The sequence below is a fragment of the Radiomyces spectabilis genome (genome assembly GCF_025331425.1).
Source record: "Radiomyces spectabilis strain NRRL 2753 chromosome Unknown BYT42scaffold_12, whole genome shotgun sequence".
Taxonomy (NCBI): Eukaryota; Fungi; Mucoromycota; class Mucoromycetes; order Mucorales; family Radiomycetaceae; genus Radiomyces; species Radiomyces spectabilis.
The window spans coordinates 760,999-787,945 of NW_026251937.1; the positions used below are offsets into that span (position 1 = coordinate 760,999).

The 26,947-nt window shown below is 44.8% G+C and overlaps 8 protein-coding genes across 8 annotated transcripts; 4 read left to right on the forward strand and 4 right to left on the reverse strand.

Annotated features, from left to right (window-relative positions):
• Window positions 1–506: 506 nt before the first annotated feature.
• BYT42DRAFT_617113 (uncharacterized protein) lies at window positions 507–4,081 on the reverse strand (the record flags this gene model as incomplete). Its single annotated transcript, XM_051572145.1, has 9 exons — window positions 507–619; window positions 694–847; window positions 935–1,718; window positions 1,794–2,142; window positions 2,227–2,764; window positions 2,892–3,042; window positions 3,115–3,255; window positions 3,497–3,689; window positions 3,814–4,081. 9 exons carry the CDS (start codon window positions 4,079–4,081, stop codon window positions 507–509), a joined length of 2,691 nt encoding a protein of 896 aa, XP_051420151.1.
• Window positions 4,082–4,830: 749 nt separating this feature from the next.
• BYT42DRAFT_617114 (uncharacterized protein) lies at window positions 4,831–8,206 on the reverse strand (the record flags this gene model as incomplete). Its single annotated transcript, XM_051572146.1, has 4 exons — window positions 4,831–5,135; window positions 5,266–6,324; window positions 6,406–6,878; window positions 7,011–8,206. The coding sequence occupies 4 exons, from the start codon at window positions 8,204–8,206 to the stop codon at window positions 4,831–4,833; spliced, it is 3,033 nt and encodes a 1,010-aa protein (XP_051420152.1).
• A 215-nt stretch (window positions 8,207–8,421) lies between these two features.
• Window positions 8,422–10,373, reverse strand: BYT42DRAFT_623478 (uncharacterized protein; the record flags this gene model as incomplete). Its single annotated transcript, XM_051572395.1, has 5 exons — window positions 8,422–9,707; window positions 9,893–9,925; window positions 9,993–10,008; window positions 10,085–10,268; window positions 10,367–10,373. The coding sequence occupies 5 exons, from the start codon at window positions 10,371–10,373 to the stop codon at window positions 8,586–8,588; spliced, it is 1,362 nt and encodes a 453-aa protein (XP_051420153.1). The 3' UTR covers window positions 8,422–8,585.
• An 858-nt stretch (window positions 10,374–11,231) lies between these two features.
• Window positions 11,232–12,625, forward strand: BYT42DRAFT_484372 (glycoside hydrolase superfamily; the record flags this gene model as incomplete). The annotated part of the gene is made up of 2 exons (XM_051563731.1): window positions 11,232–11,344; window positions 11,410–12,625. Coding segments are annotated over 2 exons (1,329 nt in total), but the record flags the coding sequence as incomplete, so codon positions are not given.
• A 762-nt stretch (window positions 12,626–13,387) lies between these two features.
• On the forward strand, window positions 13,388–13,993 carry BYT42DRAFT_548817 (uncharacterized protein; the record flags this gene model as incomplete). The annotated part of the gene is made up of 1 exon (XM_051566032.1): window positions 13,388–13,993. The coding sequence occupies one exon, from the start codon at window positions 13,388–13,390 to the stop codon at window positions 13,991–13,993; it is 606 nt and encodes a 201-aa protein (XP_051420155.1).
• Window positions 13,994–14,031: 38 nt separating this feature from the next.
• On the reverse strand, window positions 14,032–15,235 carry BYT42DRAFT_582911 (uncharacterized protein). The gene is made up of 4 exons (XM_051569734.1): window positions 15,063–15,235; window positions 14,928–14,989; window positions 14,796–14,866; window positions 14,032–14,736 (listed from the first exon to the last, which is right to left on the reverse strand). Exons 1-4 carry the CDS (start codon window positions 15,143–15,145, stop codon window positions 14,254–14,256), a joined length of 699 nt encoding a protein of 232 aa, XP_051420156.1. The 5' UTR covers window positions 15,146–15,235; the 3' UTR covers window positions 14,032–14,253.
• Window positions 15,236–17,391: 2,156 nt separating this feature from the next.
• On the forward strand, window positions 17,392–19,911 carry BYT42DRAFT_94301 (uncharacterized protein). Its single transcript, XM_051572904.1, has 7 exons — window positions 17,392–17,563; window positions 17,642–17,777; window positions 17,856–18,078; window positions 18,161–18,834; window positions 18,939–19,017; window positions 19,097–19,179; window positions 19,275–19,911. The coding sequence occupies exons 1-7, from the start codon at window positions 17,482–17,484 to the stop codon at window positions 19,606–19,608; spliced, it is 1,611 nt and encodes a 536-aa protein (XP_051420157.1). The 5' UTR covers window positions 17,392–17,481; the 3' UTR covers window positions 19,609–19,911.
• Window positions 19,912–21,070: 1,159 nt separating this feature from the next.
• BYT42DRAFT_502085 (ATP-dependent DNA ligase) lies at window positions 21,071–23,627 on the forward strand (the record flags this gene model as incomplete). The annotated part of the gene is made up of 12 exons (XM_051564808.1): window positions 21,071–21,238; window positions 21,304–21,444; window positions 21,509–21,610; window positions 21,679–21,755; window positions 21,813–21,895; window positions 21,979–22,054; window positions 22,117–22,202; window positions 22,266–22,381; window positions 22,451–22,546; window positions 22,615–22,797; window positions 22,859–23,443; window positions 23,514–23,627. 12 exons carry the CDS (start codon window positions 21,071–21,073, stop codon window positions 23,625–23,627), a joined length of 1,827 nt encoding a protein of 608 aa, XP_051420158.1.
• Window positions 23,628–26,947: the final 3,320 nt, after the last annotated feature.

A 26,947-nucleotide genomic window follows, 5' to 3' on the forward strand; every position in this document is an offset into this window, starting at 1 on the left:
GGCCGAAAAATAAAGAATCTGGCAAGGGGCGTTCATGCGTGCCCAATCCGCAACAATGACAGAATTTCAAAGGAAAAACATACATCTTTGCTTGCGCAGCAAATAAAGAACGTAATAAAAAATAATGAAAAAAGTAGCAAAATCAAGAATAAAACCGGAATACTAACTGAAATGACAGGAAAATTTGGTAATAAGTGGGAGTTGAACAAAGGAAGGGAAAGGACTGATTAGCATGTCAAATAATGTCTGTGCGTTTTGGGCCAAGAACGGTTGAGAGAAGACGTGATTAGGACAGAATGATGGATGGGCGGAGCAAGATGATAAATCAAGGGTGCTTGTGAGGAACGTATTAAATCGAAATTACGGCTCGGTAACTTCTTTTTGGTTTTTTTTTTTTTGATTGAATGGGTCTTTTCAAGTTTTTTTTTCTGGTTGTTTTTATCTTTTTCTGTGGTATAAGCTCGTGAGGTCGAGATCGGAGCAAGGAATGAAAGAATCCACAGAATTTACGAGGCAAATGGTTTAGGTGACTGAGCCGAGCTGGTGCTCACAGTGGACATGTTGTTCAACATCGTATCTTGAAGCTGACGTACGGTCGAAGCAAGGAGCACTCCATCACCTAATTCCAATATAGATTTTTTGTTCAATACTCCAAACTCCAGCACCTTTCAGTAAACCTGTATGTGTTATTACCTTGCTGTTGGGTGAATTGAACACAGGTATAATTTGTATGGACCAAGAATTCCATGCGACATTTGACTTGTCGCTTCGCCGTCTTGATCTCGGCCTTGAACCGCGAAACCCCTTGCTTATCGCACTTTTCATAAAATCGTGCTTCAATCGAGAACTATAAATATATAGGGGAAAAAAAGAAAGAAGACCACAGGTCAGTTGTTCGGACTGGGTGCACGATTATAGAGAGAGCGTCACTTACGTCGTTCATGGCGCGGTGTAAAGCGCGCAAGATTTCTGTGGTATTGGTATTGGTGACAATGAGCGAGCATACTTTGGGTTGTTTAAAGTGGAAAAGGTTCGAAAGCCAAGATGTTTTGGGGACTGACGAAGAGGGACTACTGGTGTAGGGCGACAAGCTGGGTACTTCCGAGGCAGCACTGGTGGTGATTGTGCTTGAATTGGATAAGAGGCTGGGGGTCACTGGACGGTTGACCGAGGTACTCGCTCGACGATCGGATCGAATCGAGACTTGGCTTCCACGACGAGGTGTTATCGGGGCTGTAGGCGAGAGCATGGTCGGGGTTTTGGCCGAACTCGAGCCACTGCTGCTACTGGAACTGGAACTGAGTGTACTTCCATCCGACAACGCAGGCGGTGGAGGAAGGCTTGGATCGGTGAACACAGACATATCCAGTTGTTTACGCTCACTGCGTCGTGATCCGTTCAATGTATTGAGCGTATTTCTCAATGCATGTGGGACACGGATGGAAAGGCGTTTGGGGTTGGCTACCTTGGGCGGCGGTTGACATGATAATGGTCGTTCCTTTTGTTGCTGTGGATCCACCTTGTTCTTGTTCGAACGTAATGTGGACTTGGGTGGTAATTCGGGAATCAGCGCACCAGCATCATAGGAAGCCTCGTGGCTGTTGGCCGCAGCTGCCGCCGCCTTGGCAAATGGATTTTTACGACGCAAGGTGCCGGCAAAGCTGGAAGCGGAAGGTTTAGGATCCGATTCGTCCTGTGTAACCCCATTGATTTTATGCCTAGACGTACATCCATTGTTTGTTTTTCTTTAGCTGCATAATCCCTGGGTCCCAAGTTTGAAAAATGAAACTTACGCGTCTTTGTTTTGATGCAACGAAGAGGGTAAGACCGATTTGATAAATCGGGCATAAAACGTTTCGCTTTTTTTCATCGCTTGAGCGGTCTTGTCGGCCGAGTGTTTTCGACTGGCCGCACCCGAGGGCAGGGGTGGTAACGGGGGAGGATGATGCAAGAATTCCTGACGTGGTGAACGCATAGATGCCGCCGAGAACCGTCGTGACACCTGTTTCTCGTCATCAGGACAAAGCCAAGGACTGGTAGGACGTACGGTATGCTTGCCATTGTCCACCATGGACATGCATCGTCGATCTCTCTCCGTACGATGGCTGACGGTACGATAGCGGCGTTGGGAATGGATGGAATCTACATCGGAAAGCACATAGGGGTGGTTTATCATCAATGAATAAGAAAAGTCATGGGTCAAGAGAAAGGGATAGTGTAACTTACCAAAGCTTTCGTAGCTGTCATATTCACCGTAACCATAGTCATCGTCGTCATGTTCCATTTGCCAGTAACGTTCAGCATGTTGTTGCAGCAACACGTAGACGACTTTTTGCATATTGGGTTCACTGTTGATCAGAGCATCGATGATCACCTCATCGCTTGTTTCTCCCCAGAGGAATTTGATGGTTTCCAGCAATCGTTCGTCGATTTCCGAGGAATCATTGACGGGGCGACCGATTTGCTCGGCTGTAGGGGCAATCGGAAGCATGGCGAGGTTAGTCGGTTCCACTTCACGGAACCATGGGTGGGCCATGATTTGTTCCATGGTAAGACGTTTACTGGGATCGACAACAAGGATACGCGTGATCAAATCCTTGGCTTTGGGTGACACTTCGTCTGGAATGGTGTATTTGCCGGCCTTGACCTTTTTCAACAATTGACGGATATTCTCATCGTCAAATGGCAAATGGCCGGTCAGCAAGGCGTACAAGATAATACCACAGGACCAGATATCGGATGCCGAGCCGTTGTAGGGCATACCCTAATGGATATAAAGTAAAAATTTTGGGGGGAGGGGTGATAGGGAAAAAAAAACATTGAGGGGAAAAAAGCCAGAGAGCGTTGTTTAGTGATTCACAGTTCAGGGTTTGTCTGTGCATATATCTTACAGCAACGATTTCAGGGCTCGCATAATGCGGTGATCCGCAGCTCGTCTCCAGCATGGACCCTGCTGGTTGTAGTGAGGCCATACCGAAATCGGCAATCTTGATGCTTTGATTCAAATCCAGCAGTAAATTCTCAGGTTTGAGATCTCGATGACTATTAAGAGCGATTGGATACAATGCCAAGATCAGTCAAGATTCCGTTGCCCATTTTTTTTTCCCGTCATACCAGATCAAGTGATGATGACAATAGTCCAGACCCAGAATGATCTGTTGGAAATGGTGACGTGCTTCGGCTTCACTAAGCTTGCCTTTGCTGACGAGATATTCAAAGAGTTCACCGCCTTCAACGTATTCCAAGATCAAATGCCTAAAATACATAATCCAACCGTCAGTATTCAATCCACATTAAGGAGAGAGAAAAAAAAGTTGAAAAAATCCAGGGGTTTCTATTTTGCACTTGGCTTTCTCTCATTTCCATCTGTCTTTTCCTTGAATCCCGCCCAAAATCAGTGATCAGACGAGAAAAAACCAAACAACCCAATGCCGAAAACAGTAATACATAATTATCACGCATGAAAGAAAAAATGAAAAAAAAAAGGATACATTACAGATCAGGTGAAGAAGCATCGTCAATGACGTCCACTAGACCCATGACATTGGGATGGCAGATCAATTTCATGATGGCAATTTCTCGTCGTACCGCTTTTTCAATGGCCGGATTCGCTGCCAAGTGGGCTTTACTGATAATCTTGATTGCCACTTGTTCACCCGTGAATCGATGAACACCTAATTTGACTCGACCTAGGCATTTTTAAAGAAGAAGAAAAAGAAGACAATGCGCGTCAAAATGGGTTGGGTCCAATTCTCCTCTTGTCATTTCGAGAGAGGCCTGGTAAAGAGGCTTTTCTCGATGGCAAATAATTACCGGAAGCGCCCTTGCCGAGTGTTTTTCCCACATAGTAGTCGCCAATCATTTTCCGCGGTTTTTGGCTGTGTGTGGATAACGTCCCGCTGCTGCGACGGCGATCTCGAATCGATTTCTGTGAACGATTACGGGTTAATATTGCGGTGGGAGACACCATGGATGTGCGTCGAGAAGAAGGATTGGATCGATAAGGCTGAGGGTCATTAATAACTTTGTTGTAGTGGTGGCCGGTATAGTAAGGATGATCCAAAGGTAAAGTAGCGTGCATATTATTAAGACTATTTTTTGGTTTTGAAGAACTATATTATATAAGAGAAACGAAAATAAAAACCAATCCGTATTAAGAAAATAAAAAATGATATTAATTGTTGAAGAAAAAAGAAAAAGAGAGAAGAGCAAAAAAAAAAGAACACAATCAACTCAAATCGTCGTGGGGTTGAAAATGAGGAACCAGGTTATATTCAGAGCATAAGGAGAAAAGAAGGGAAGGGCGGTCACTCAACTGGTCAAGCCAGGGGAACGGGATGGAGGAGAAGGGGGGGCCTGTTTATCTTGGACGTGAGAAGCCTAACAAAGAGTCAAGGAGAACATGTGCGTATAAGAGTGTAAATGCGAATGTCGATATGTGTATGTGTATGATGTGTGCGTGTGTGTGTGTGTGTACAAAGTAAGCGATGATCGCACTAGTGGGGTGAGTGTAGCTCCATGATCTCATCCTACCTACTGGTTTGAAAGACATTCACCACCACTCATGGTTTTGATCTTTCTTTGTCTTGATTAGACTCCTTTTTTTGGGATCAAAATTTCCCGTTCCCACCTTTTTTTCGCTCATAAACGGCATACAATAGTGATGCAACAACACGCCTTGCAGCGAGTCCATTTGCTTATTTTTGCTTTTTATTTACATTTGTCCAAATGTTCCAATCACTTGCCATCAAACTAAAAACCAGTATCATGCCATCCTTGGATTTTCGTGGTTGATTTGCTTTTTTTGGTCATATCCAAAGGATCCACTCGTTACGCCGCACGTTGGGATGATGATCCATCATACCAAATCCGGGTTCGATAAACCACACCATCTCCGCGAACAATAAGCACGGGAACCCTGTCTTGAATACACGGAATGTCACATTCGATACGATCCGGTGCAGCGTGCAAAATTGTTGTCATGTGAATTCCTAACCAGACCATCATACTGTCAGTGAAATTCGATCCTTGTACTATCAATCGGTCGCCTAGACGATCCAAATGATCAACAATGGGCATCGGTGTAATCGCACTCGTGGGAGGATAACAAGGCCAGAATGTGTACATGGCGCAATCTAAACAACGAAAACGAGATGGATAAAAAATGATAATAATATTAATAGTAAGCACTTGTTTTTTTTCCTCCTGCCCGTCGTATATGTCTACTGATTGGCTGATCCGATGATCAGTGATTTTTTTCTTTACCTGTGCCTACAATCGTCCAAACGGCACTATCTGCAATGGTCTCATACCAAACAGGCGGATGACAGGCGCTACCGTGAGACGACGCGCTACTGCGCCTTCGACGGCTGGGATGGGATAAACAGGCCGTACTGAGCCAAGGGCCTTGATCACAAGGTATATCACTCATGCTACTGACGCGGCGACGATGGGCGGTAGCTTTATGATCGTGAAAACCGGTTTTGGACACATTTGATGCTGGGTCCCAGGATACTCGACGTTTCCGCGCCAAGCGAGCAGATGATGGATGGTCAATCAGCTCGTCCAGATGAGGCCGATCATGCGAACTCGAGGGAAATGATGAAAGTGTGGCTGAGGGCGATGATGGCAGCATCATTTGTCGATGACCTGATGCACGATAAATACCGACGACATCTTTAATGCAACTCAAATACATGGGGGCTTCGGTCGCATGCGGCCAGCCCGGTTCGGAAACAGATTCATGCATCGTTGAATGGGCGCTCGTGCCAGAGGGATTGTGCACAATCTGAAAACCGATTTTGTGCAGCTGCGACACTGGATCGCCCAACATTTCATCGCCATACTCGCCGCCTCCTCCCGAACACGCATGATTCACCGTAAAACCACCCCCTCCAGTGGCGGCATTCCCTCGTTCCACCTTGCGAATCACCATTACCGGACTCACCAAGCCCGTATTGACGCATTGAAGCACCACACGTTGGTTGTAATAGATGGGCATCGGCTTGCCATCCGCCGAGGGTTTCAAAGCGACGCGTGGGGGTGTTGGCCAAGTGTCTCCTTCGTCATTGACTGCATCCGCATCATCGTTACGTCGAGGATCGACAATCCAGATGATGAAAGGATCCCATGATTGCGTATGCGCTGCCAGACAGGCATCCGGAAGATTCGGACTGTCATCGTTGTTGGGCCAATCCAGTCGTTGATTGGTCATGTACGATACCGGTAATCCATTTGTGTTTGTAACACTGAGATAACGAGTCGATACAGTTTGAGATCGAATCCGGTTAAACAAGGATACTGTGGAACCGTGGTGAATACAGACTAAAAGCAGATAAAAGAGTATTCGACATGTCACGATGATCTGCTTGCCAAATAAGAAATTTTGCAATCTGCAACACTTACGGTCAACGTTTTTTAGACTCTGACGTTTCTTGCTAGGCTTACTAATGACGCGAATGGGCCGGCTGGGAAAAACACCAAGATGAATCCCGTTGGCTAATTGGAGACGGACGTGCATGTCCACTGTTTTAGGTTTTTCATCCGTATCACTGATGTGTAAACATTTGGAGACGTTACGTCCAGACACGATCGGTTCATGCATACGAACCGATGGCGTCAGCAGTCTTCCCTTGAGCGATGGTTGCGATGTATTCCACAAGGCGCCCGATAATGTGCTCCAATCCATGGTTCCCGGTAATACCTGGTCCGCGTCCTTTTCAGTTAACGGATCATTCGACAGACGAATGCGAATTTCCGGGGGATGCGGCTTATCACCAACACCACCACCACCTTCTTTGCCAACCTCATCGTTTCGTTGAGGTTTCGTCCACCATTGAGATCCCAGTAACACCGTCGTCGGTGGAGGGCACAAGAATCTAATAAATTTCCGTCAGCCCGTCAGCCATCATTTTCTTTTTCTGCCCACTGGCAAAGTCTTTATCAAGTGTGATGTGTGTAACACATGGGCGCACGGAAACAATGGCATAGAGAAATGGATAAAGGATTACCTTTTCTCGGTACCGTAACTTTTTTGAGCAACTTTACTGGTATGAATCATCAAGGTGAGTTCACCGGTACAGATAGGCGAGCTGCTGACGAGATATTGTTGCAACAATATCTGAAATTCGGCAAGATTGGATAGCACGGTTGAGGACTGATTGAGCTGGAAGGATTCATCCAACTTTGATGGAGCGTCATTTTGAGGCGTCGCCTCCGTCATGGAGGAAGATTGGTTTGATGTAAGAGATGGAGAAACAGGCGCTGGAGGGTTTGTCGCCGGCGTGAACATGGTGTCGACGGACGGGGAAAAGGAAGCAGAAGAGCCAAGAGACGATGTCATTTGAGAGAAGAACTGATCATAGGCAGTGGATGGCATGCCTTCTTTCGTTTGGGTGGGTATGGTGTGGGTCGGTTCCAGACTTGCATCGTGACCGTAAAACGAACGAGGAGCTGCATAGGAATTAGGATTGCATGATAGCGATTCGTTTGTAGCAAAACAACCTTCCATGCGATCAACCGCACCTGTCGTCATGATTGGAGCATTGATAAATTGGCAAGGCGATTGTGAAACCATCATTTGCGGTGACGGTGCATCAAGAAAGGAAAAGCTATTTAAAGTTTCCACAGCCGACGCATTGAATAGCGCCATTGGATCATCATTCAATGGTTGCATGGAATCTGAGGCAAGGACAGGGACAGTGGCACTGTGCTGGGATGGAATGGGCGGCAACATTTCCGAACACATGGAAAAAGATCGATGATCGCGCGCCGGCAAATAATCATTGGAGAACGAAGTATTGCAAGAAAAAGCCAGAGAACGATCATACTGGGTACTGCCTACCGCAATTGAATGACGGCGAAACGTCGGATACAATGGATTCGCGTATTTGGCAGTGGGGTGATAAGCGAAATCATCATCATCGTTGTTGTTATTATTATGATGGATCGATGGCGTGATATTCATGTAGTGTCGCTGATCAGCTTGCCATTTTGTGCGACCATCACTATGTCGGATCGTCGCCGCCGCCGATGCAGGTTCCTCTTCATTGGCCGCCATGAATTCTCGAAGGCCGAAATCCCACGAGTCGTTTAACAAAGCCATCGCAGGGTTGTCCTGCTGTGAAACTTGGCAAGGCTTATCGAGGGTTGGACCCGACACCATGGTCCCGGTCGAATGATGATGGGCGACATCTTGCTCATTCATTGTGTCGCAGAATAAGAAAGACGTGTTACATAAACTAGTGGGGAAATCACCTTTATCATAATTATTATCAGCGCATGTGCTCATGATCTATTCAGTGTGGAGTGATGGCGCCAAAAAAAAAAGGAGAAGGAAACCAAAAGGAACAAACAGGAAACAACGGGTTAAAAGAAAGAAAGAGAAACTCGAAGAAAAAAAGGAAATACATAATAACATGCTGCCGAAAAAGAAAAAAAAAAAGAGGAAAACAAGAAAAACATTGGATGAATGAGAAGTAAATGCCAAGTGGGACTATGCATATGGAATTTGTATCATGGAATATGAAAGCACCGTGTGCTTGAAGTGAACAATGAAGAAGAAATATAAAGGACGCACATCGCTGCTAGGAAAAGAAGCCTTGCCCATAGGCAATCCATTCGAGAGCTTGCAAGTACCGCACGCGTTCCAAAAGTGCGGTTTTGAGCTGACTCGGGTCATAATCGTGTTTGCGGCCGTCGGTGACGATCCACTTTGCAAGTTTGGTTAACGCGCCAATACCGTGAATGGCCCACCAGCCATTGCTCTTGTCGGCTTCGTTAGTGTAGCCCGGACCAATGACAATTACACCGTACGCCCAGTAAGGCTCACTGTTGCGGAGATCTTGATGATGCAACTTGTCCAATTGAGGGGTAAGAACATCACTCAGTATCCAGTACTGATTACCACAACCATCTTTGCCCGCCAGCTCGAATCGCCACACGGCTTTGAGTTTCGCCACCATCGCTTCCAGTTCCTTCTTTTCAAAAGTCATGCGGGCATCACGAATCTCGACGTCCAGCGTTTCCAGTTCGATCCGGGTTTCCCGTGCCTCATGATCCTTTCGCACCGCTTCAAGTTGGCTTACGCGGCTGGTCAAATGGTTGCGCTTGACTTTATTCTTTGTTTCCTCGGTCTGAAAGAGCCGACGCTGTTGCTTGATATCCGTATCAACTTGCTTCAATTTTCTGGGCGCGTCATTGATCGCATGTCGGATACGAAGCTCCAGTAGCAAAATGTCCAAACACAACTGAATCATTTTCAGTTTCTCCAACGACGATAAATCGCGGTGTCGGTCTGCCTTCCAGCATTCCGTTGGCACATTGTCGCAACCGCTATCTTTCAGCATATCGCCTAAGGTTTGCCATTGTGACTTGCTGAGACCTTTCCGAGTCAAAATATCTAGAAGAGCTTCTCCACGCTCAGGATGGTTCATTTCCATGATTCCTTCTTCCTCTATCCACGCATTCAGGATCTTTGATGCACGACGCGTGCCAGGATCATCGGTTTGGATCCAGCCCATACTTAGGTTCGTCAACAGTTTCCATACAACATAGACCGCCAGCCGCTTGATTCGCCAATCGCCCTGAACATTCTGAACGCTAGCAATGATACGAGGCTCCATTTCAATAATGTCGCCGAACCGAAACATCCACTCACGGAGGTGTATACGACACCACACTTCCTCTTCTTCATAAAGCAGAGTGATCTGTGTAAGTGATGGTGGTTCCTCTAGAAACAGTTTTCCAAAGGATAGAGTAGGTGCAGGAGATGCCAATGATTGAGGTCTGGAAGAGAGAGGGAGAAAAAAAAAAGGGGGGAGGGAAGCAGATTGATCAGTGCCTTGCTAGTCAAAATCAGTCAAACAACCTGAATTGGTGATTTTTGATTTACCGTGATTCGCTTGACTGGGATGAACAGCAATAGCTTGAAAGCGTACGAGATGTTGAGTCAAAATCCATCCGTTTTGTCTTGCATGTATAAAATCACTTACGTGCACTGACATAATCCTCTATGGAAATACAATTCAACAACCTAAGTCTCTACTACTTTACAATTCATCGTTGACAAAAAGACCATGCGTACCTGCAGATTGGACACGCCCACGTATAAGAGCGATCGTTGCAATGTTCAAGCACCGAATGATTGGGTCCCAAGAATACAGCCTCTGCCGATCGAATAGCATCCCATGTTTCGCCACACAATGCTTGAACGCACGCTTCACAGAATGTGTGAGGACACTGTTTGCCACCATCAGAGGGCTTTTGCACTGTACAAGCGATCGTACCGGGAGCCACCTACCAGACATTTTCGAATAAGAACCTCGTGATCTTTTTTTTTTCATTCCTTTCAACACCTCAAACTCACCGAGCATTTTGGACAAGTCGTTGGATGTGCCTGAAAGTTTCACACAGAGTCAAAACCAAGTCTCTTGCTTTTTAATATTCACTGTCTGATCGCAAATGATCACTGTGGAAATTCGCGGACACACAGTGAACATTACCTTGTCTTTATTCTTGTCAATCACGAGTGACACTGCTGGTGAAGCAACAGGGGTCGGATCGGGCGTGGATGTCGGCTTGCTAGATTTGGCAGCGAAACATAATCTATAGATTCAGTCAGATCCAGAGCCAACCTTTCAGCATAACGACTGTAAATGAGCACACTTTGTTTGAACTAAAGCCGGTTTACTGGGTGCGGAAACCATGGCAGTTGCTTTTGTTTTATTCATGAATGTGGAATTGACATGAAAGCGTGAAAAAAAGACAGAACAATGGAAGAGTACGCGACGCGCCCAATGACCGCCCGGAAAACGAACCGCGCAGCAGATCCTCGCGCGGGCGATATTTGAAATTCCGCACTTCCAAATCCCTATTTCCCTTTTCCCAAATCGGGTGAAGCCAGCTTTCTGGATGCAGACTGAATGGCCAGTCAGATTGTGTTATTCCTCTACTTGCTGCTGTCAACTGCGGTATGTGCAGACGCAATGACATTGCTCGATCAGCTACGCAAAGATGCCGAAATTTGCATACGATACACTCATGGGGACAGTCAGACAGCGCTTGCTCATCCCTTGTCTACCGTGCTTGACCTAACCCACTTGACCGTCAACAAAGATGTCAACGATATCAACGACCACAGCTTTGAGCTAAAGTATACAATCAAGGCAAAAGAGCCCATTCAACTTCAACACTTGGAACTCTTGTATGGCTTGACACTGGAGAACGCAACCATGATGGCGGAAGGATTTCAAAGTTGGAGTCATTCAAGGGAGATGCATAAATACAACACTCTACCTCCCATTCAACCGATGGTGGCCTGGATAACAGAGTTTGATTTGCAGGGGTAAAAAAGCTTCTTTATATGCTTCTTGCACAATAGTTGCGCTGTAACATTTTTTTCTTTTTCAGGGATTATAACTTCTACAATTACTCCGGCAAACCAGGTTACATCCACTCCAACAGCTATACTTACTTGAGACACGAGGATCAGCTCTTATTTCTGGGCTCCGTATCCGAAGACAGCGGTTACACCTATTTCAAGGCAGATTTTCACCACAATCTCTTCAGCATCTACAAAGATATTGATGGCAAGAAGTTGTCGAGAGATGACACCCTCGTGATCAAGATATGGATCACCGCACAGCCGACCAGTCATATTCGTTCCGTCTGGGAAACCTATGCTTCTTATTATCCTTCGCAAACCCCGCGCCGAGAACTCGCTGGCTATTCTTCCTGGTACGACAATTACGAACGCATCACAGAGGAAGAAGTGACGAGGACTTTGACCGCATTCAAAGAACATCAATATCCTATCGATGTGTTTCAAATCGATGACGGTTACCAAATGCAGATTGGTGATTGGTTGCATGTCAACGAGAAAAAATTTCCTCGAGGCATGCAACAGCTTGCTCAAACCATTGCCGACGCCGGTTATCTTCCTGGACTCTGGCTGGCGCCATTTGCTGTCGGCATAAACAGCAAAATCGTTTCGGAGCATTCTCATTGGTTGATCACCGAGCCAGACGGTCGATTCATGAAAGCAGGTCCCAATTGGGGCGGATTTTACGCTTTGGATATTTACCATCCGGAAGTCGAAACATATTTGCAGGACGTATTGGACGTTGTCATTGACACTTGGGGATATCGGTTGCTGAAACTTGATTTCCTTTTCGCCGCCGCCATGCGGCCGAGGAACGGCAAGAGTCGCGGTGAAATCATGTGGGATGCCATGGCGTTGATTGATAAGTTGGTCCGGAAACGAGCCTTGCTCTTGGGTAGTGGCGTACCTTTGGCGTATGCGTGGGGTCGCATGGATTATTGTCGTGTCAGCAGCGACGTGTCACCGTGGTGGGATCACACCATTCTACGGTTCGCTCATGTTCGTGAACGGGTCGCCACCGCCAATGCGCTTCCTTCCACCCTTTCTCGCTGGCCCATGGTTGCCATGTTTGGCAACGATCCCGATGTCTTTTTCATTCGTTCGACCAACAACAAGCTGACAGCCCATGAACGGTACACGACGGTGGCACTGAACCACGCCTTTGGCCAGATCACCCTCATGTCCGATAACGTCCAGCTTTACACCGCTGAAGAGCATCAGTTGTATGCGTCGACGTTTCCCAAAGCCCATTGCCATATTGAAAAGGTGGTGTCACGCGGCGACCATGTCTTTGAAATCGATTTTATCTGTGGTCTGCAGCACTATATTATCTTGACCAATCTCTCCTTCTTACCTAGCACAGTTCACTTGCACTGCGATGACATTTATTTCGAACATACCAATGTATTAATCAAAGATACCAGTCAGTGGTATGAACCTCACCCGACAATTGATTTGGCTCCCCACGAAACGCGCATCTTGGTGAAGGTGAGCGATTGGTTTGCCGGTTCCACAGGTCATGTGATGTCAGGATGGGAAATCGCATCCTCCCATGTCACGGCCGAAAAGGTGGATCTTCAGCTTCGACAGCCCAGAAAGAAAGTGCCTTTTACCATTTATTTACGGGTCTCTTCCGATCGGGCTTTACCGAGTGTGCAAGTCGACGGTAAACTTGTGTCGGTGGAAATTGTGAATGCACTCGAGCATCGAAAGGATGGTACTCGATTGATCAAATTATGCGTAGGCAAAGAATAAACACATAAGCCTGAATGATGGCCCGTTTTCTTTTTACGGCCGATTTGATTTGTTTGAACTATGTAATGCATATGACATTGTTTTTTTTAATCATTCATTTTTAAAACAGTGGTGCATAAGGGACATCAGTATGACACCATGCGATTCATATCCCATTGAAAAAAGAAAAAAGAAAAAGTAGGGTGATGCAGTTCATTTGCCATCTGCCTCTTTACTCTTCTTCTCGTCCTCCTCTTGGTTTCTTGTTGTAACATGACCGATACATCCAACCATCGACAAGACGTGCTTAACAAAACGGCCAGTCAATTGACATTGGAAGGCCATCAAATGCAAGCCAAAGCTTCCGACAAGTTGCATGAAAGTGTTGATAAGGCCAACGATTTGATCTCGTTTCTCACCCGCGTTTGCCGAAATGTGACCTACCCTGTCGTCGACAAGTTCAATGCGATGTGCCAGCGATATCCCAGTGTGCGTTACGGCGCCATGATGCTGACCACGCTTTCGTCGTTGCCTGTGCTCACCTTTGCCACCATGGCTATCGTAACCCTCCTAGGACTGGTTGCCGCCGCCACCGTTACTGTATCTGTCTTCCAAGCCGGCGCGCTGATGCTTGGGGGATCCATTCTGTTGCCCATCCTTGGCTTGGCACTTGTTACCACCGTCGTGTTGATCGGTGCCTTGTTTGGTGCATGGTATTTCACCAAAGGTATGAAATCCGTCTCCTCCACCATGCGCTATTTCTTGACAGGCGTCTCCGAGGAAACCAAAAAAGATACCAATGCCATTCGCCAAGGCATTCACGAGGGTCACCAACGTTACGACGCAAGCAGAGCTCACGAAGACATCAAAAGTTCTTAGGAAAAAAAATGTTATCGGCAACCATTGATACATAGTCCTCCTATGTGTGTGCGATTTTACATGTGATTTGCATTGGTGCCTCTTTTACTCTTGTCATCTTTTGCATTAAAAAATGATTCTCTTGGCACTTTCTAACTGATTGATTTGATATTTTTACGTGAAAAAAGAAAAAAACATGACACATTCATATTCGTCATTTTGATGATGATGGGAAAAGAGAAAGACATATGAATTCAATTGGAGTCGTTGTTTTGCATTCGTCACGCTTCCTCTTGTGTTGCGGGAGCTGATGGAGCGGTGGCGGTTGTTGTTGCGTCTGCTGGGACGGTATCAACTTCCATTTGTCTTACCGAAGTTGTGTACTCGGTGGAGTCCGCGGGGGTTGCTCCTTGTGAATCCGTCATGGAATCGTCGGTCAAGTGAGGATGAACGTGAGGGTTGAATGCCGGATTTCTTGCTGGATCCAGCATATCATTTGCTGCGTCGTCTTCGTCGTCCTTGTCGACCAGCAGATTCTCATTCCCCGATTCTGCGTCGGACACTTCTCCCAGCACCGGCGTATGCGTGCGATCAGGATCGTCATCGTCTGGTTTTCCGTCCGATTCAGCTACTCCCGGTGCAATCTTGGCAAGCGCTTCCGCCGTGGTGTGAGGGTGCGATCGACTCTCCAGCGGCAACGACGGCGGTAATGCACTACTCGCAGTCGCGCTGGAGGTTGATTGTGCAGGTGTAGCAGAGGCTTCCTACAACCGTTTTCGACGTTAGTAGCCGGTTGGAATACCGATGTCCTTTCGTGTTGCACCTTTTCTGTTTCTGTCATAGAAACGTTATCACCGTCGTCGTCGTCGTCATCATACACAATCGTTCGATCCGCTACAATCTTTTCATCAGCTCATCAGAACTTTCTCGCAAGTAATAAATAGATTAGGCTCACATTTCACCCATTTATAAGTTTGAATATTCTCAAAGCGCGTCGTCGGTGCCCACTTTTTTTCCCTATAACATACAATTCAAAGAGACAAGCAATCAATATGAGGATGATCAGAGCAACCGAGGTGACGCAATCTACCAAGCTTGTGTGGGTTGAGATAAAGCCCGCAAAAGACGGTTGTTTTCAGAGTGTTTTCGTTCCCGATGTCGACCTAAAGACATGGCGGACGCTGTGTGAAGGGAAAGGTGGGTTCACCAGGGCGCTTCAGGCGAGAAAATCAAAAATACCAAAATCACGTGGACTTCTTTGAATACCATGCTTTATTACTGTTTTCTCTTTTTCTTTTGCCTCTTTTATGCCTTTTCTCTAAAATATGGGAGATCATCTGATAGATCCAATCCATGATAGTTTACTGGTGGCATCCAATTATTCCTTCCTTGGTCATCAAGGAACCAGTTCTGCTCACAAACAGGATGTCCCTCCATGATAAGAGACAGCAATAGATGGTTTTTAATACCAGGATGCCTAGCTAAGCAGGCCATCGATTCATTATCGGCAAATGGTCGTTTTGCAATGGAGAGGCCGGATGATCGGAATGAAACGTGAGAAAAGCGAGTCGGACTCTGGTATTAGTAAAATGGCGTATCCTGCTCGCTCTCCACTGTGATCCTCCAATCCCAACGATGCGCAGTCGGGGATCGACGGCGTGGGTCTATTTAGATCTTGGCGTTGAATATTTTCATTTTCCTTTTAGACTCTGATCAAGTCGATCAGTGGATGAGAAAAAGCAAGATACATGCTAAAAAGAACCGAAATGGAATCGTTTCCATTGAATCTAAACATGCTCGCTGGGAAAATCGGCAGAAAATCTGAACACACGTTCTTTAGTGTCTCCAAAGAAACTTAAATGAAATCGTGTAACATGCTATGTAATTATCATTGGCGCTCTGCACGAATGAATTGGTGCCGTCCATGAGGAGTTTTTTTGTGAATATGATGATCTTTTCAATACCCAGCCATGCAAAGTCCGCCCAGCGATTTTGGGGATCCCATTGATCACTTGTACATCACTGCTGAAATAGCTGTCAATCACCGAGAGTAACACAAGATCCCGGTCTCCCATTTCATGTTTTCTACATTTAACATATTCATGACGTGATGATATTGTTGCAAACGTCATTTTCTACTCATTTTCACGCTGATCATTTTGAAAAAAAAGGAAAGGGCACTTGCAGTGAATCTGTATGACCGCTCGTTTTGTTCATTTTGCTGCATGGTTACCAAAGTAACGGAGCAGGAGGAATACAAGAGAACTTTTTGTCAGGGGAAAAGAAACATCAACAGTTACCATGCATGAGATGGAAAGATCATGTTTTTTTGGGGGGAATTAAAAAGTAAAAGGCTCGTGATAAATGCGAAAAATGATTTCTCACATGCTTTACGTAGAAAACCATTGTCGGTGATTTTCGCTTCATTACCTGGGAGCTCGCGATTTTAAAGTCAGCGAGCCATTGAGAAAAGATTGCCGATCTCTGTATAAAAAAAATACTGGACGGTGACCGATAATACCCTAAACTGTCCTTTTCCCAAACAAAGCATATTACATTCAAACCGAAGCAGAAAAACCAATTTGCAACCATGTCACACAGCAATGATGGTCACTTGTAATAGCAATCACAGCGATAATGCGGAGAAGGATTAAACGAGGCAAAGATCGCCTTGGGTTCATCATTAGATCCTCCAAATGAGGTTAGCGCCATGATATATTTTTAAAACTTTATACTTTTGGTCCGTTGTCAATATTAATTAGCTCTATTTTCGTAAAAATAAAAAATAAAAAATCAGCGGAAACGAGCTTTTACCTTGCAAGGCAACACCATGGAAATCAAGCAAAACACTCAATGGGCGTTGGTAACAAACTCGCTTTGAAGAATATCTATCCACTAATCGGATTTTTCCGTAATCATCATGATCGTCAAAAATAAGTACACGTGGATTTCTGTCTCCTCGATGGCAGAAAAATGCTATGTGCTCGATAAGCAAAGCAACTATTATCTTTTTGAGCAGAAGAAAAGAGTTTGTTTACGACGAGGGCAAGGATCATTGGGCGATCGGACAAACTTGTTACGAAAACATGATTATGAAGAAACTACGATTTGTCCCTCCCCCGCTCCCCCTTTGACCCTTGCATATCACAGAACAGTACAACGTAAGAGAATAAAAAAGAAATACAGACACAAACTATTATGTTTCGATTCTACCACTTATTGAAAGGACTCCAATGTTGCTTCAAACTTTTTTTTTCGTGGTTTTTTTTTTTTTTTTTTTTTTTTTTGGGACAGAAAAGCCCGCCACGTTGAACTTTTCCCGTATTAGTTGGGATCGAATTGGTCGGCTATCTCTTACATTACTTTTTCCTTTTCTTTCATTCTGTTGAACCTTTCATTTCCGTTCTTTTATCGTCAAATTTTTTCTTTTAAACTTGAACTTCGTTGATCCCGGGTGATGTCATACCGCTCATAGCTATTTGATATTTTTTTTCCCTCGACGCATAATCATGATCAAACCTCCCACTATGTCTATCAATCAAATTGTTCAAACCGACCCTCCCGTGATCTCCAAACCCGTATCAACCAAAGGCATCTATTCACCCAACGTTATCTACGGTTTTATTTGCCATTTGTGTATTAATCCAGGTTCTCATGGTTTATCAATAGTGAAAATATTTTACAGCTTCAAAGGATCCGAAACCAACTGCTTATGTACATTCGATATGGAACTTAAAGAACTGACGGACCGACAGTGGATCAAAGTACCTTTAAAACGATGTCTACTCTCTGTGTGTTCGTCATGGTACGGTGTGACTCTCTTTTTCCGCTCCCGGTTTCACTGCCATCGCTATTTTCTCATCACATGGTTTTGAATGTCTAGCCCTGATCGACTAACAGTGATCGATCAAGATACCGCCGTTTATACCGCGAACTTCGAAGAGAACACCTTGTCCAGTGGTGTCATCTGGGAAGGTCACGGTTTGTTATCGACGATCATTGATCAACACCAACAGGACGATCACATCCAAGCGACAGGCAAAGTGATCCCATCCACGGATGCCGCTTACGATTATTGCGTGGAAATCTTGATGCAGTTACATCCGGTAGGGTAGTAAAAAGAGTTGATGGCCTTGATCTTCCTCATCTCACCATGATGGATAAAATAATAATAATAATAATGGCTAGGTTCCACGTTGTGCCACGCATGGTAAAAACATGGTGCTGAGCCCAAAACAAACATTGCCATCGATGAAATCGCTATTAAACGAACCTGAACCTATGCAACCTTATCCATCACATGAAATGCCACTTTTACCATCCGTCTCACGCTCATTTTACAAGGAATCTTACGCATATCCGTCGCAACATGAACCGTCGTCTTATCTCGGTAAACGTTTGCCGTCTAGCGCGAGTGCCCATTCCCTGTCGCCGAGTGAAGACATGTCCAGTCCTTGGATGATCCCTGCGCTAACTCACGACGCCAATCAAGCGTCTAAAACGACCAAACGACGTCGTATCTCCTCCATCAATACCTTGCGTCACATCGCGCTTGACGATCACCCAAACTATCGGAAACTGTCCCCACCGACCACGACCACGACGACGATCAAACTCAACAATGATAAACCGCTCATGGACGCTTATTACCATCAATCACGTCGAAAGAAACGCGATACGAAACCGCCCAACACGAACGATATCCGACCTTTCGTCGCTATTGAAAAAGATAAAGACGGCCACTACGTTTTACCGGCCGAAGTCGATTCATGGACCGTACTCAGTCTAGGCAAAGTGGTCTGGGATCGCCCCGCATTTCACAATCAACGATACATTTATCCGGTAGGATACAAAGTGAAGAAGTAAGTAAAGATTTTCTATATTTATTTTGATCTCCAAACAATTATCACATGTCAAAAAGGAAAAGAAAGAATTGTGTCCTGATCCATGACCTTCTCCTCAAAAGATGGTATCGCAGTATGGTGGACCCTCACAGTGATACTCAATATACCTGTCAGATCCTCGATGGCGGTGATGAACCTATTGTAAGTAGAAATCATTCAATTCTATGAATGTCCATGTCCAATTATTGATCATACAATTGCAAATGAAATAATTTTAAAGTTTCAATTGGATGCCGATGATAACCCTGGGCAAGTATGGCGTGGACCCACTCCGACCACTGTATGGACCATTGCCGTGCGAAGGTAATATACTCGTCATTCAATAGCATCGTTAAACGGATGATGATCGTGGGGAGAGCAGTGATGATCTAACGAAACCTTATCGTCGGGGGCCATAGGGCTTTCGCTATCCGCAATATGGACTACGGCCATAACCCCGTTGGTCCCGATTTTTTCGGCCTCCGCAAAAACACCATTGCTAAAATGATCCAAGATCTACCCAATGCTGACAAGTGCAAAAATTACATCCGACAGAATTTCGAAGCGATGAGTACCAGCAAAGGCAAATCCATTCGTCGAGCCAACGCGCGGGCTGCGAGTGTCAGCCACCCGTCCACTCTCTCCTTATCTCCCAACATGTCCCGCTCTTTATCCGAGGATGGGTCGATCGATGAAGAAGAGGAAGAAGACCACACCAGTACGAGCGATCATAGTCGAACTTCTGTAAGCTAGACCGAGGATCTCTAGCCCACCCAACCGCCTAACATGGACCTAAATCTATTAAGACCTTTCCCTTTCCCTCCCCTCCCATGTCATTGGCAAACCACAAAAAAAGGGAAACCGGGTAAAAAGAAAAAAGGCATGTCACTTTCCTTCACAGTTGTAGTTTTTTTTCATCATTTGTCACCATATTGATTTCCATCATCCTTAATTTATGCTAAGAACCATACAAGAGAAAATTTTCCATTTACGGAAAAACTAGCGTACCTTCTCGAATATAAAGACGTTATTTTCAGGCTACAACCATGAATAACAATTCAGCGTTCCCTAAAGTGACCATGACTTTCCTTTATTGGAACACTTTTATTGTAGACCTCGGACGTCGCGAACGTCAGGTTCTCGCCAATGGCAACTGCCAAAATGTAAACACGCAGCTCAACGCATGGTCAGAGTCCTAGCAGATGGGATCATTCATTAGCTGAGCTTAGCTTACTACGTCAAAGCCGAGAGCCAATATGGGTCAGTGTATTGCCATTGAGAAAGAGGCATGAGGATGATCAAGGGTGAAACTGGATTCAAAAGATTTGAACAGGGAAACCTATCAGTGAAGTGAAGCGTGTGGGTTAAATCAAACTCAGATTGCTATTCGCGTGGGGCGGTCCATTTTTTGGGCGCGTAACGAAAAACTTGAGCGTGTGTGGTGTTTCGACGTGTAATGAACAACAGCAAAGAAAAAAAGCAAGCAACACTTGGGTACAATTGCAACAACGTCTTTTGATCTTTGTATTCTTCTTGCTTATTCATTTGTAGCTTCTTTTTCGGTGACGGCAAGAACAAAAAGCCTGCCACCAAACCATCGCCACCAGAAGCTCGCCAATCCACCGAACTCACCGATCAACCTTCTCAAGCATCCAGTACCCCTCTTGCAGAAGAGGCATCAGACGCCAAAGAGGGTACAATTCCGACTGACGTATGGATTGTTCTATTATATAACAATACTGATCAAAGAAGTCGTGATTTCTTAGACAGACCTTCTATCCCCGGCAACCGCAGAAAACGATCCAAATCTGATCACGACCAAGATCTCGATGAAAACAAGCGGAAAAAGGCTGAAGACCGCAAACTGACTCAGGTCCAAGATGCCGAAGGCGATCTGTTGATGAACGATGTCGATGACGACAAGGCCAGTGTACCTTCTGACGACGACGACTTTGATAAAGAAATCGAAGAAGCCAATATAGAAGAAGAAGAACAGGCAAAACAAGAAAAGGAAGTGCGCATGATGGCTAAAACAGTGTAAGCATGGCAATGTCAGTAAGATGGGTTGACTTCTATTCACACTCTTTTTAATAGAGCCGAAATGTCTACTGCACAGACTACTTCCAAGTTGGGCATGACTTGGAAAAAAGGCACGGCGTAAGTGAGCCTACAACGGCACCAATCATCAGAAAAAAAAAGTCGACCCATTTTGATGATGGCCTCCTATAGAGTCCCCTATTCAGTACTGTGCAAAACGTTCGAATTGTGTGAAAACACTACCAAACGACTGGAAATCACGGAATATCTTGTGTCGCTCTTTGTACAAGTCATTGAACTGACCCCGGAAGGTCTGGTAGAGTTGCTCTATATGTGTATCAACAAGGTAAACACATACTTTCCCACTGTGTTGCGTCAACATCATCATATTAACGGCGGTTTTGATCGCAGTTATGCCCCGACTACGAAGGCCTGGAATTAGGTATTGGCGAATCTCTGTTGATGAAAGCCATTGCACAATCCACCGGTCGCGATATGAAACAGTTGAAACTTGATTATACAAAGTGTGGTGATCTTGGGACTGTGGCAAAGGTAAGCCATCTGACAAACCGACATCTTTCTGAAACAGGCACAGTGTATTTTACGCATGACTCAGAATAGTAAATCCTCCCAACGAACGCTGTTCAAACCAAAAGCCCTGACGGTTCCTCATGTGTTTTCCACGCTCAAGGACGTGGCCCAAATCACCGGTCAATCAGTAAGTCTTTGGATCGATGACTTGGGTGTTGTGGGAATTCCCTTGAGTTGATTCTCATCCTGATCTAGGCCCAAAGCCGGAAAATCGATAAAATCAAAGGGCTGTTGGTTGCCTGTCAAGAAAATGAAGCCAAATATCTCATCAGGTACCGTGAATTTTCAATCATGTGACTGTACATCTTCTTGACGCTTTACCGGGATAGACAGTTGGAAGGGAAATTGCGCATCGGCCTGGCGGAGCAAACTGTACTTTCAGCTCTTGCCACCTCGGTTGTTTTGACTAAAGGTAATGATTTGCTATCGCTCATTGGTTATTGTTCATGTGCCCGGTGTCCTTGTGTGCGCCTTGACACTAAAATCATGTTTTAGATTCTGGTAAACTTTCTAAACAACAAAAGGAGCACGATCTAGCGATAGCAGCCGACACCGTCAAGTCTGTATACAAGTAAGTTCATGACAGACCCAGTGTACTCGGCCAAGTGAGATGTAACATGAAAATGTACATAGTCAAATGCCCTGCTATGATATGCTCGTACCGGCTTTATTGAAATATCCTCTCAATCAATTACAAGAGAAATGTACAATGAGACCCGGTGAGTTACAGAATGGGAAAATAAAAGAATGAGTGAGGATTCTTACTGTGCTATATATTACAGGTATTCCACTGAAACCCATGTTGGCCCATCCAACCAAGAGCTTGACCGATGTCTTGGATCGTTTCGAAGGCCATACATTTACTTGTGAATTTAAATACGATGGTGAACGTGCTCAGGTAAATCTTGGATCTGCGTTTGCTCCATTTTCCTTCGTCAATCGAGACTCACCATTGAACTTACCGTAGATTCATCGCTTGCCCGATGGTTCAACAATGATCTACAGTCGCAATTCCGAAAATATGTCTGTACGATATCCAGATGTCATGCAGAAGCTGAACAAGGTAAAGAATCGGCTATTTCTCTTTGACGCCTGTGCCAACGGCTTGGATTGACCGTATGAAAAAATTAGTGGCTCAAACCGACAACGACGTCGTTTATTCTTGATTGCGAAGCTGTGGCATGGGATCGTGAACAGAAATGCATTCTTCCTTTCCAGGTCTTGAGCACGCGCAAAAGAAAGGATGTCAAGGAAGAAGACATTAAAGTGCAAGTGGCCATATTTGCGTTTGATTGCTTGTATTTGAATGGCGAGGTACGTTTGATAATGTATGACGATTTGAAAGATTCATCTAATGGGGGCCGTTTTGTTCCAGCCATTGTTACGGAAACCACTTCAATATCGTCGAGAGAAACTGCGGGAAGCATTTACAGAAACCGAGAACGAGTTCTTCTATGCACGCCACATGGATTCTAATAATATTGAGGACATTCAGACATTCCTGGATGTATCCATCACCAGTAACTGCGAAGGTCTGATGGTGAAATCGTACGATGGCGAGGAAGCGTCATACGAGCCTTCCAAGCGATCACGCAACTGGTTAAAGGTGAAGAAGGACTATCTCGGTGGCGTGGGCGACTCGATGGATCTGGTGGTGATTGGCGCCTTTTATGGTCGCGGCAAACGAACTTCGGTGTATGGTGCTTTTCTGCTAGCTTGTTATGATCCGGACACCGAGGAATACCAGACCATTTGCAAATTGGGCACCGGTTTTTCAGAAGAGAATCTACAGCAACTGCATGATTCCCTGAAGGATCATATCATTGAAAAACCTAAACGATTTTATTGTCTCGGTGAAAACCCTGTCAAGCCCGATGTATGGTTTGAACCCGTTCAAGTCTGGGAAGTCAAATGTGCCGATCTTAGTGTGAGTCCTCGCTACATGGCGGCGGTGGGTCAGGTATGTGATCTTTTCCTCGTTTTATTTTATATGTCTTGGGACTTGACGCATTTGTGTTTTTTCTTTCTAGGTGGATCCTTCCAAAGGCATTTCACTTCGTTTCCCCCGATTTATTCGGATACGCGATGATAAGGAACCAGAGGATGCAACCTCCAGCGAACAGGTAGGCTCAGTTTCCTTCTGATAAAATAAAACTCGATTAACCATGGTATGCTAGGTGATGGAATTTTATTACAATCAGGCAAATCAGGGCGGAGGCCTCAAAGGTGGCGAAGATATGGACTACTAACAAACAACTCGCGTAATAACGTCTTTGTCATTTTTCCATCTACTGCATCTACTATCCCAGTGCATTCTCTTCACATCAGAACATTAAATAAAACATCCTTGTCATGTGTATAACGTTTTTTAAACTCGGAAGCCATCTTATTGATGTAGCAGTCGATAGCCGGCGGGTCAAGGTAGGAATCCACGCCAGACGCCGCGGAAAACTTATCGCGGATCAAGTAAAAGTTTCGGAGGGCATGATATACGGTATACCGTACATAACCGCATGTAGTATTTGTCATAAAGCAACTGTGTCATATGAAAGTCGTTGGTTTATCAATAAACAATTAGACACAAAATACGGTGCATGGATAGATTAAATAGCTGAAGTTGTTGGTCGTCTTGCTTATTCAATATTTAAAATATCTAAGACAGTCTCTCCCAGCATCTCGAATGTCTGCTGAATGATCGGTGAAATGGCCTTATCATCAGCTAATGCGAATAGCCAGGTTTTTATTCTTAAAACAAAAGCCGCTGCAATTTGCTTTTTAAAGATGTATGCAGTAAAGGTATACAAAAGTTAAAGTACAACCTACAGTGTTACACAGCTAAGTAATTGAAACGGCCAGCGAAAATAACTTGAACCAAAGAGATTCCATGTAACCATGGAAGGCCAGAACCAAGGAAGAAGCAGCAAGCAGCGGGCGATTGACGTTGATGACAAGTGATGACAAAACAAGAAAAGCAGAAAGAGGTAAGGAAAAAGATACTGTAACTTACCAAAAGAAAAGCCACGCGGCCATCAAAGACCGAAGATCTCAGGAAGGACGATGCTCAGGAATTGAAACTTCTCTCAGGAACTTACAGAGTTCACCATAGGAGAGCCGAAGCGTTGTAGACTGAGGATTCATCGTCGCCGTTGTCGTCAGTGAACCTACTCTAGAGAAAAGGACGAAATGAGTGTTAAAGAATGCTCTGTAAGAACGCGACCAAAAAAATCATTGTCATTAATCATCAGCGAGTCTTCCGCTGCTGCGCTTCCAAAAATAAAAAGAAAATGATGGAAAAATGGCGATTGAGTGCTTCTTTTAGCGATATTTCCAAAAAAAAAAACTTTTGTAAGAGATGACATCAATGGACTCTGGGGAAAAAAAGAAGAATCGGTCTGGACCTCTCACCCAAACGCAACTATTTTTTGTTTTCACAAGCATCATACGCATCGTTCAATGAATAGAGTCTACTTTTTTTATTTGTTCTACATCGAACTATTTTGTATCGAATGAGATCGTTATCCTCGAGACCAAAAAAGCGGTAGATAAGCATCACTGGCTGAGATAATATGTATGCGGACCCGTCCGAATGGCTTGTTGATTATGTCTCTAGAAAGCTCTGGAAAATAAAGATAGGGGAACCAGCGCTATCTGTGTCTCATTGCCAACAACGACCCACTCATTCTATGGTGACCAGTTTGGTTAGTTGAACATCCAAATCGGAGCACATATTCTTTGCACATGTGCATGATAAACATAATAACTGGCTTTGCTGGGATTGAACGTTCGGTAGAGAAATTTCCCAAGGCTTTACGCAAAGATGGTACGACATCCCCTTCCATCATTTATCCGCGTAATGGTAACCTACGCGTTTCTGCTGTGAGGAAGTCCATGGTTTTTGCACAGGTTGTGGGGAAAGCACAGCAAGTCTACGTTGTGTAATCAGATGACAGCGCATTATCTCTTAATATATACAGACAGGGTGGAAGCATATTTCTTGGCAGTGTCTAATCATTGATTCAGAGAGGGCCGGATTTTTCGATCTTTGTATGCGGTTTTTTTGTCAATTCCAAAACTCCCAATTTGGTTTCGGAATCTGTAACCCAGGTGCATGAGATGGTAAACAACCAAAATGCGTATCCGCAAAACGGTTTTTCCAGCAAGCTCAATGTTCGATGAACCGGAAACTACAAACCCGTCATAATTAGTTGATCAATGATGGGTTCTGATTTGATTCCATGACGACATACAATATGCCAGGCTTCAGTTCTTACCTGCAAGAAAACCGGTGCTCGTTTACGCCAATCTAAATCCATTAGATTTTCTACCTGCTCAAAAAAACTGTTACAGCCAACAACAGTTATCCTCAATGCAAGTTTAAAACTGTCAAGAATGGAATCGATGAATACGTGGATGACTCTCGATAATCCTGACAATAGGTACAGAGAGCGACAACCTGGACCAAATGCAACCAAATCTTGCTAAAAAACGGACCGCTCCTTGGAGATGTCACGGATGCTCCCAAGGATGCGTTAACATAAACGACCATGACAATGAAAGCAAATCCCTAAGGGGTGCCAACGCAGTAGCAGCATGCGTTGTTTGTATTTCGGGCTTTATGCATAAATTTGACGGATCTACAGGGTCTCCATTTCAACTTGAGTTCTTCGTCCCAAGTGCCAGTGATATGAAGGAGCGAACAATTTAGAATGCTCCAAACTGTGTATCTTTGCAAAGAATAATTTCCTTTTATATGCCTCGAAAGGCTATTTATTGGGAAGCGTCTTGATAGTAAGCAGAAAAGATATATTTTTATTGGGTACAATGGAATATATAAGTAAATGGATGATACAGACAGCGGTCTACGACTAATGTTTAGATGCGGCCAGTGGGTGGAGCATACTTGGATTAAACGACGCTATGAAGACCAAAAGGGCCGAAGAAGCAAGCAGAGAACGATGACGTTGATTACAAGTGATGATAGAACGCGACGAAGAAAGGAGATAGAAGAAAAAGGTATTTACCAGTCGAAAGCCGGAGGTCGGGTGTAGTCGTGAACCTAACGAGTCAAGAAGTTAGAAAATTGCAGTGGCAATACTAATTAAGGCGGCATCGTCTGGAGATTTTCTTGCTGAATGAGTGACACCAGGGGAAACCCCTGTAGCTTCACTAGAAATCCCTGTGGCTTCACTAGGTGATTCTGTGGCTTTACGAGGGGACTCTGTGCTTTACAAGGAAGAATTCTGTGGCTTCACAAGAGTTTTCGTTGTGGTGAAATTATTGGATCGTCGTTTCTCGTCCGCCGCAGCCAGGAGACCTGCAATAGCGATAAGAGGAACACATCAGTAGCTGCCCTCGAACCATAGATAGAAACGGGTGATGAGGGGTGGTTTTAAGTCGTCATCAATCATCAACGACACGCCACAACTACGCTTCGTTGGTAAAGAAAACAAGAAAAAAAGGAAAA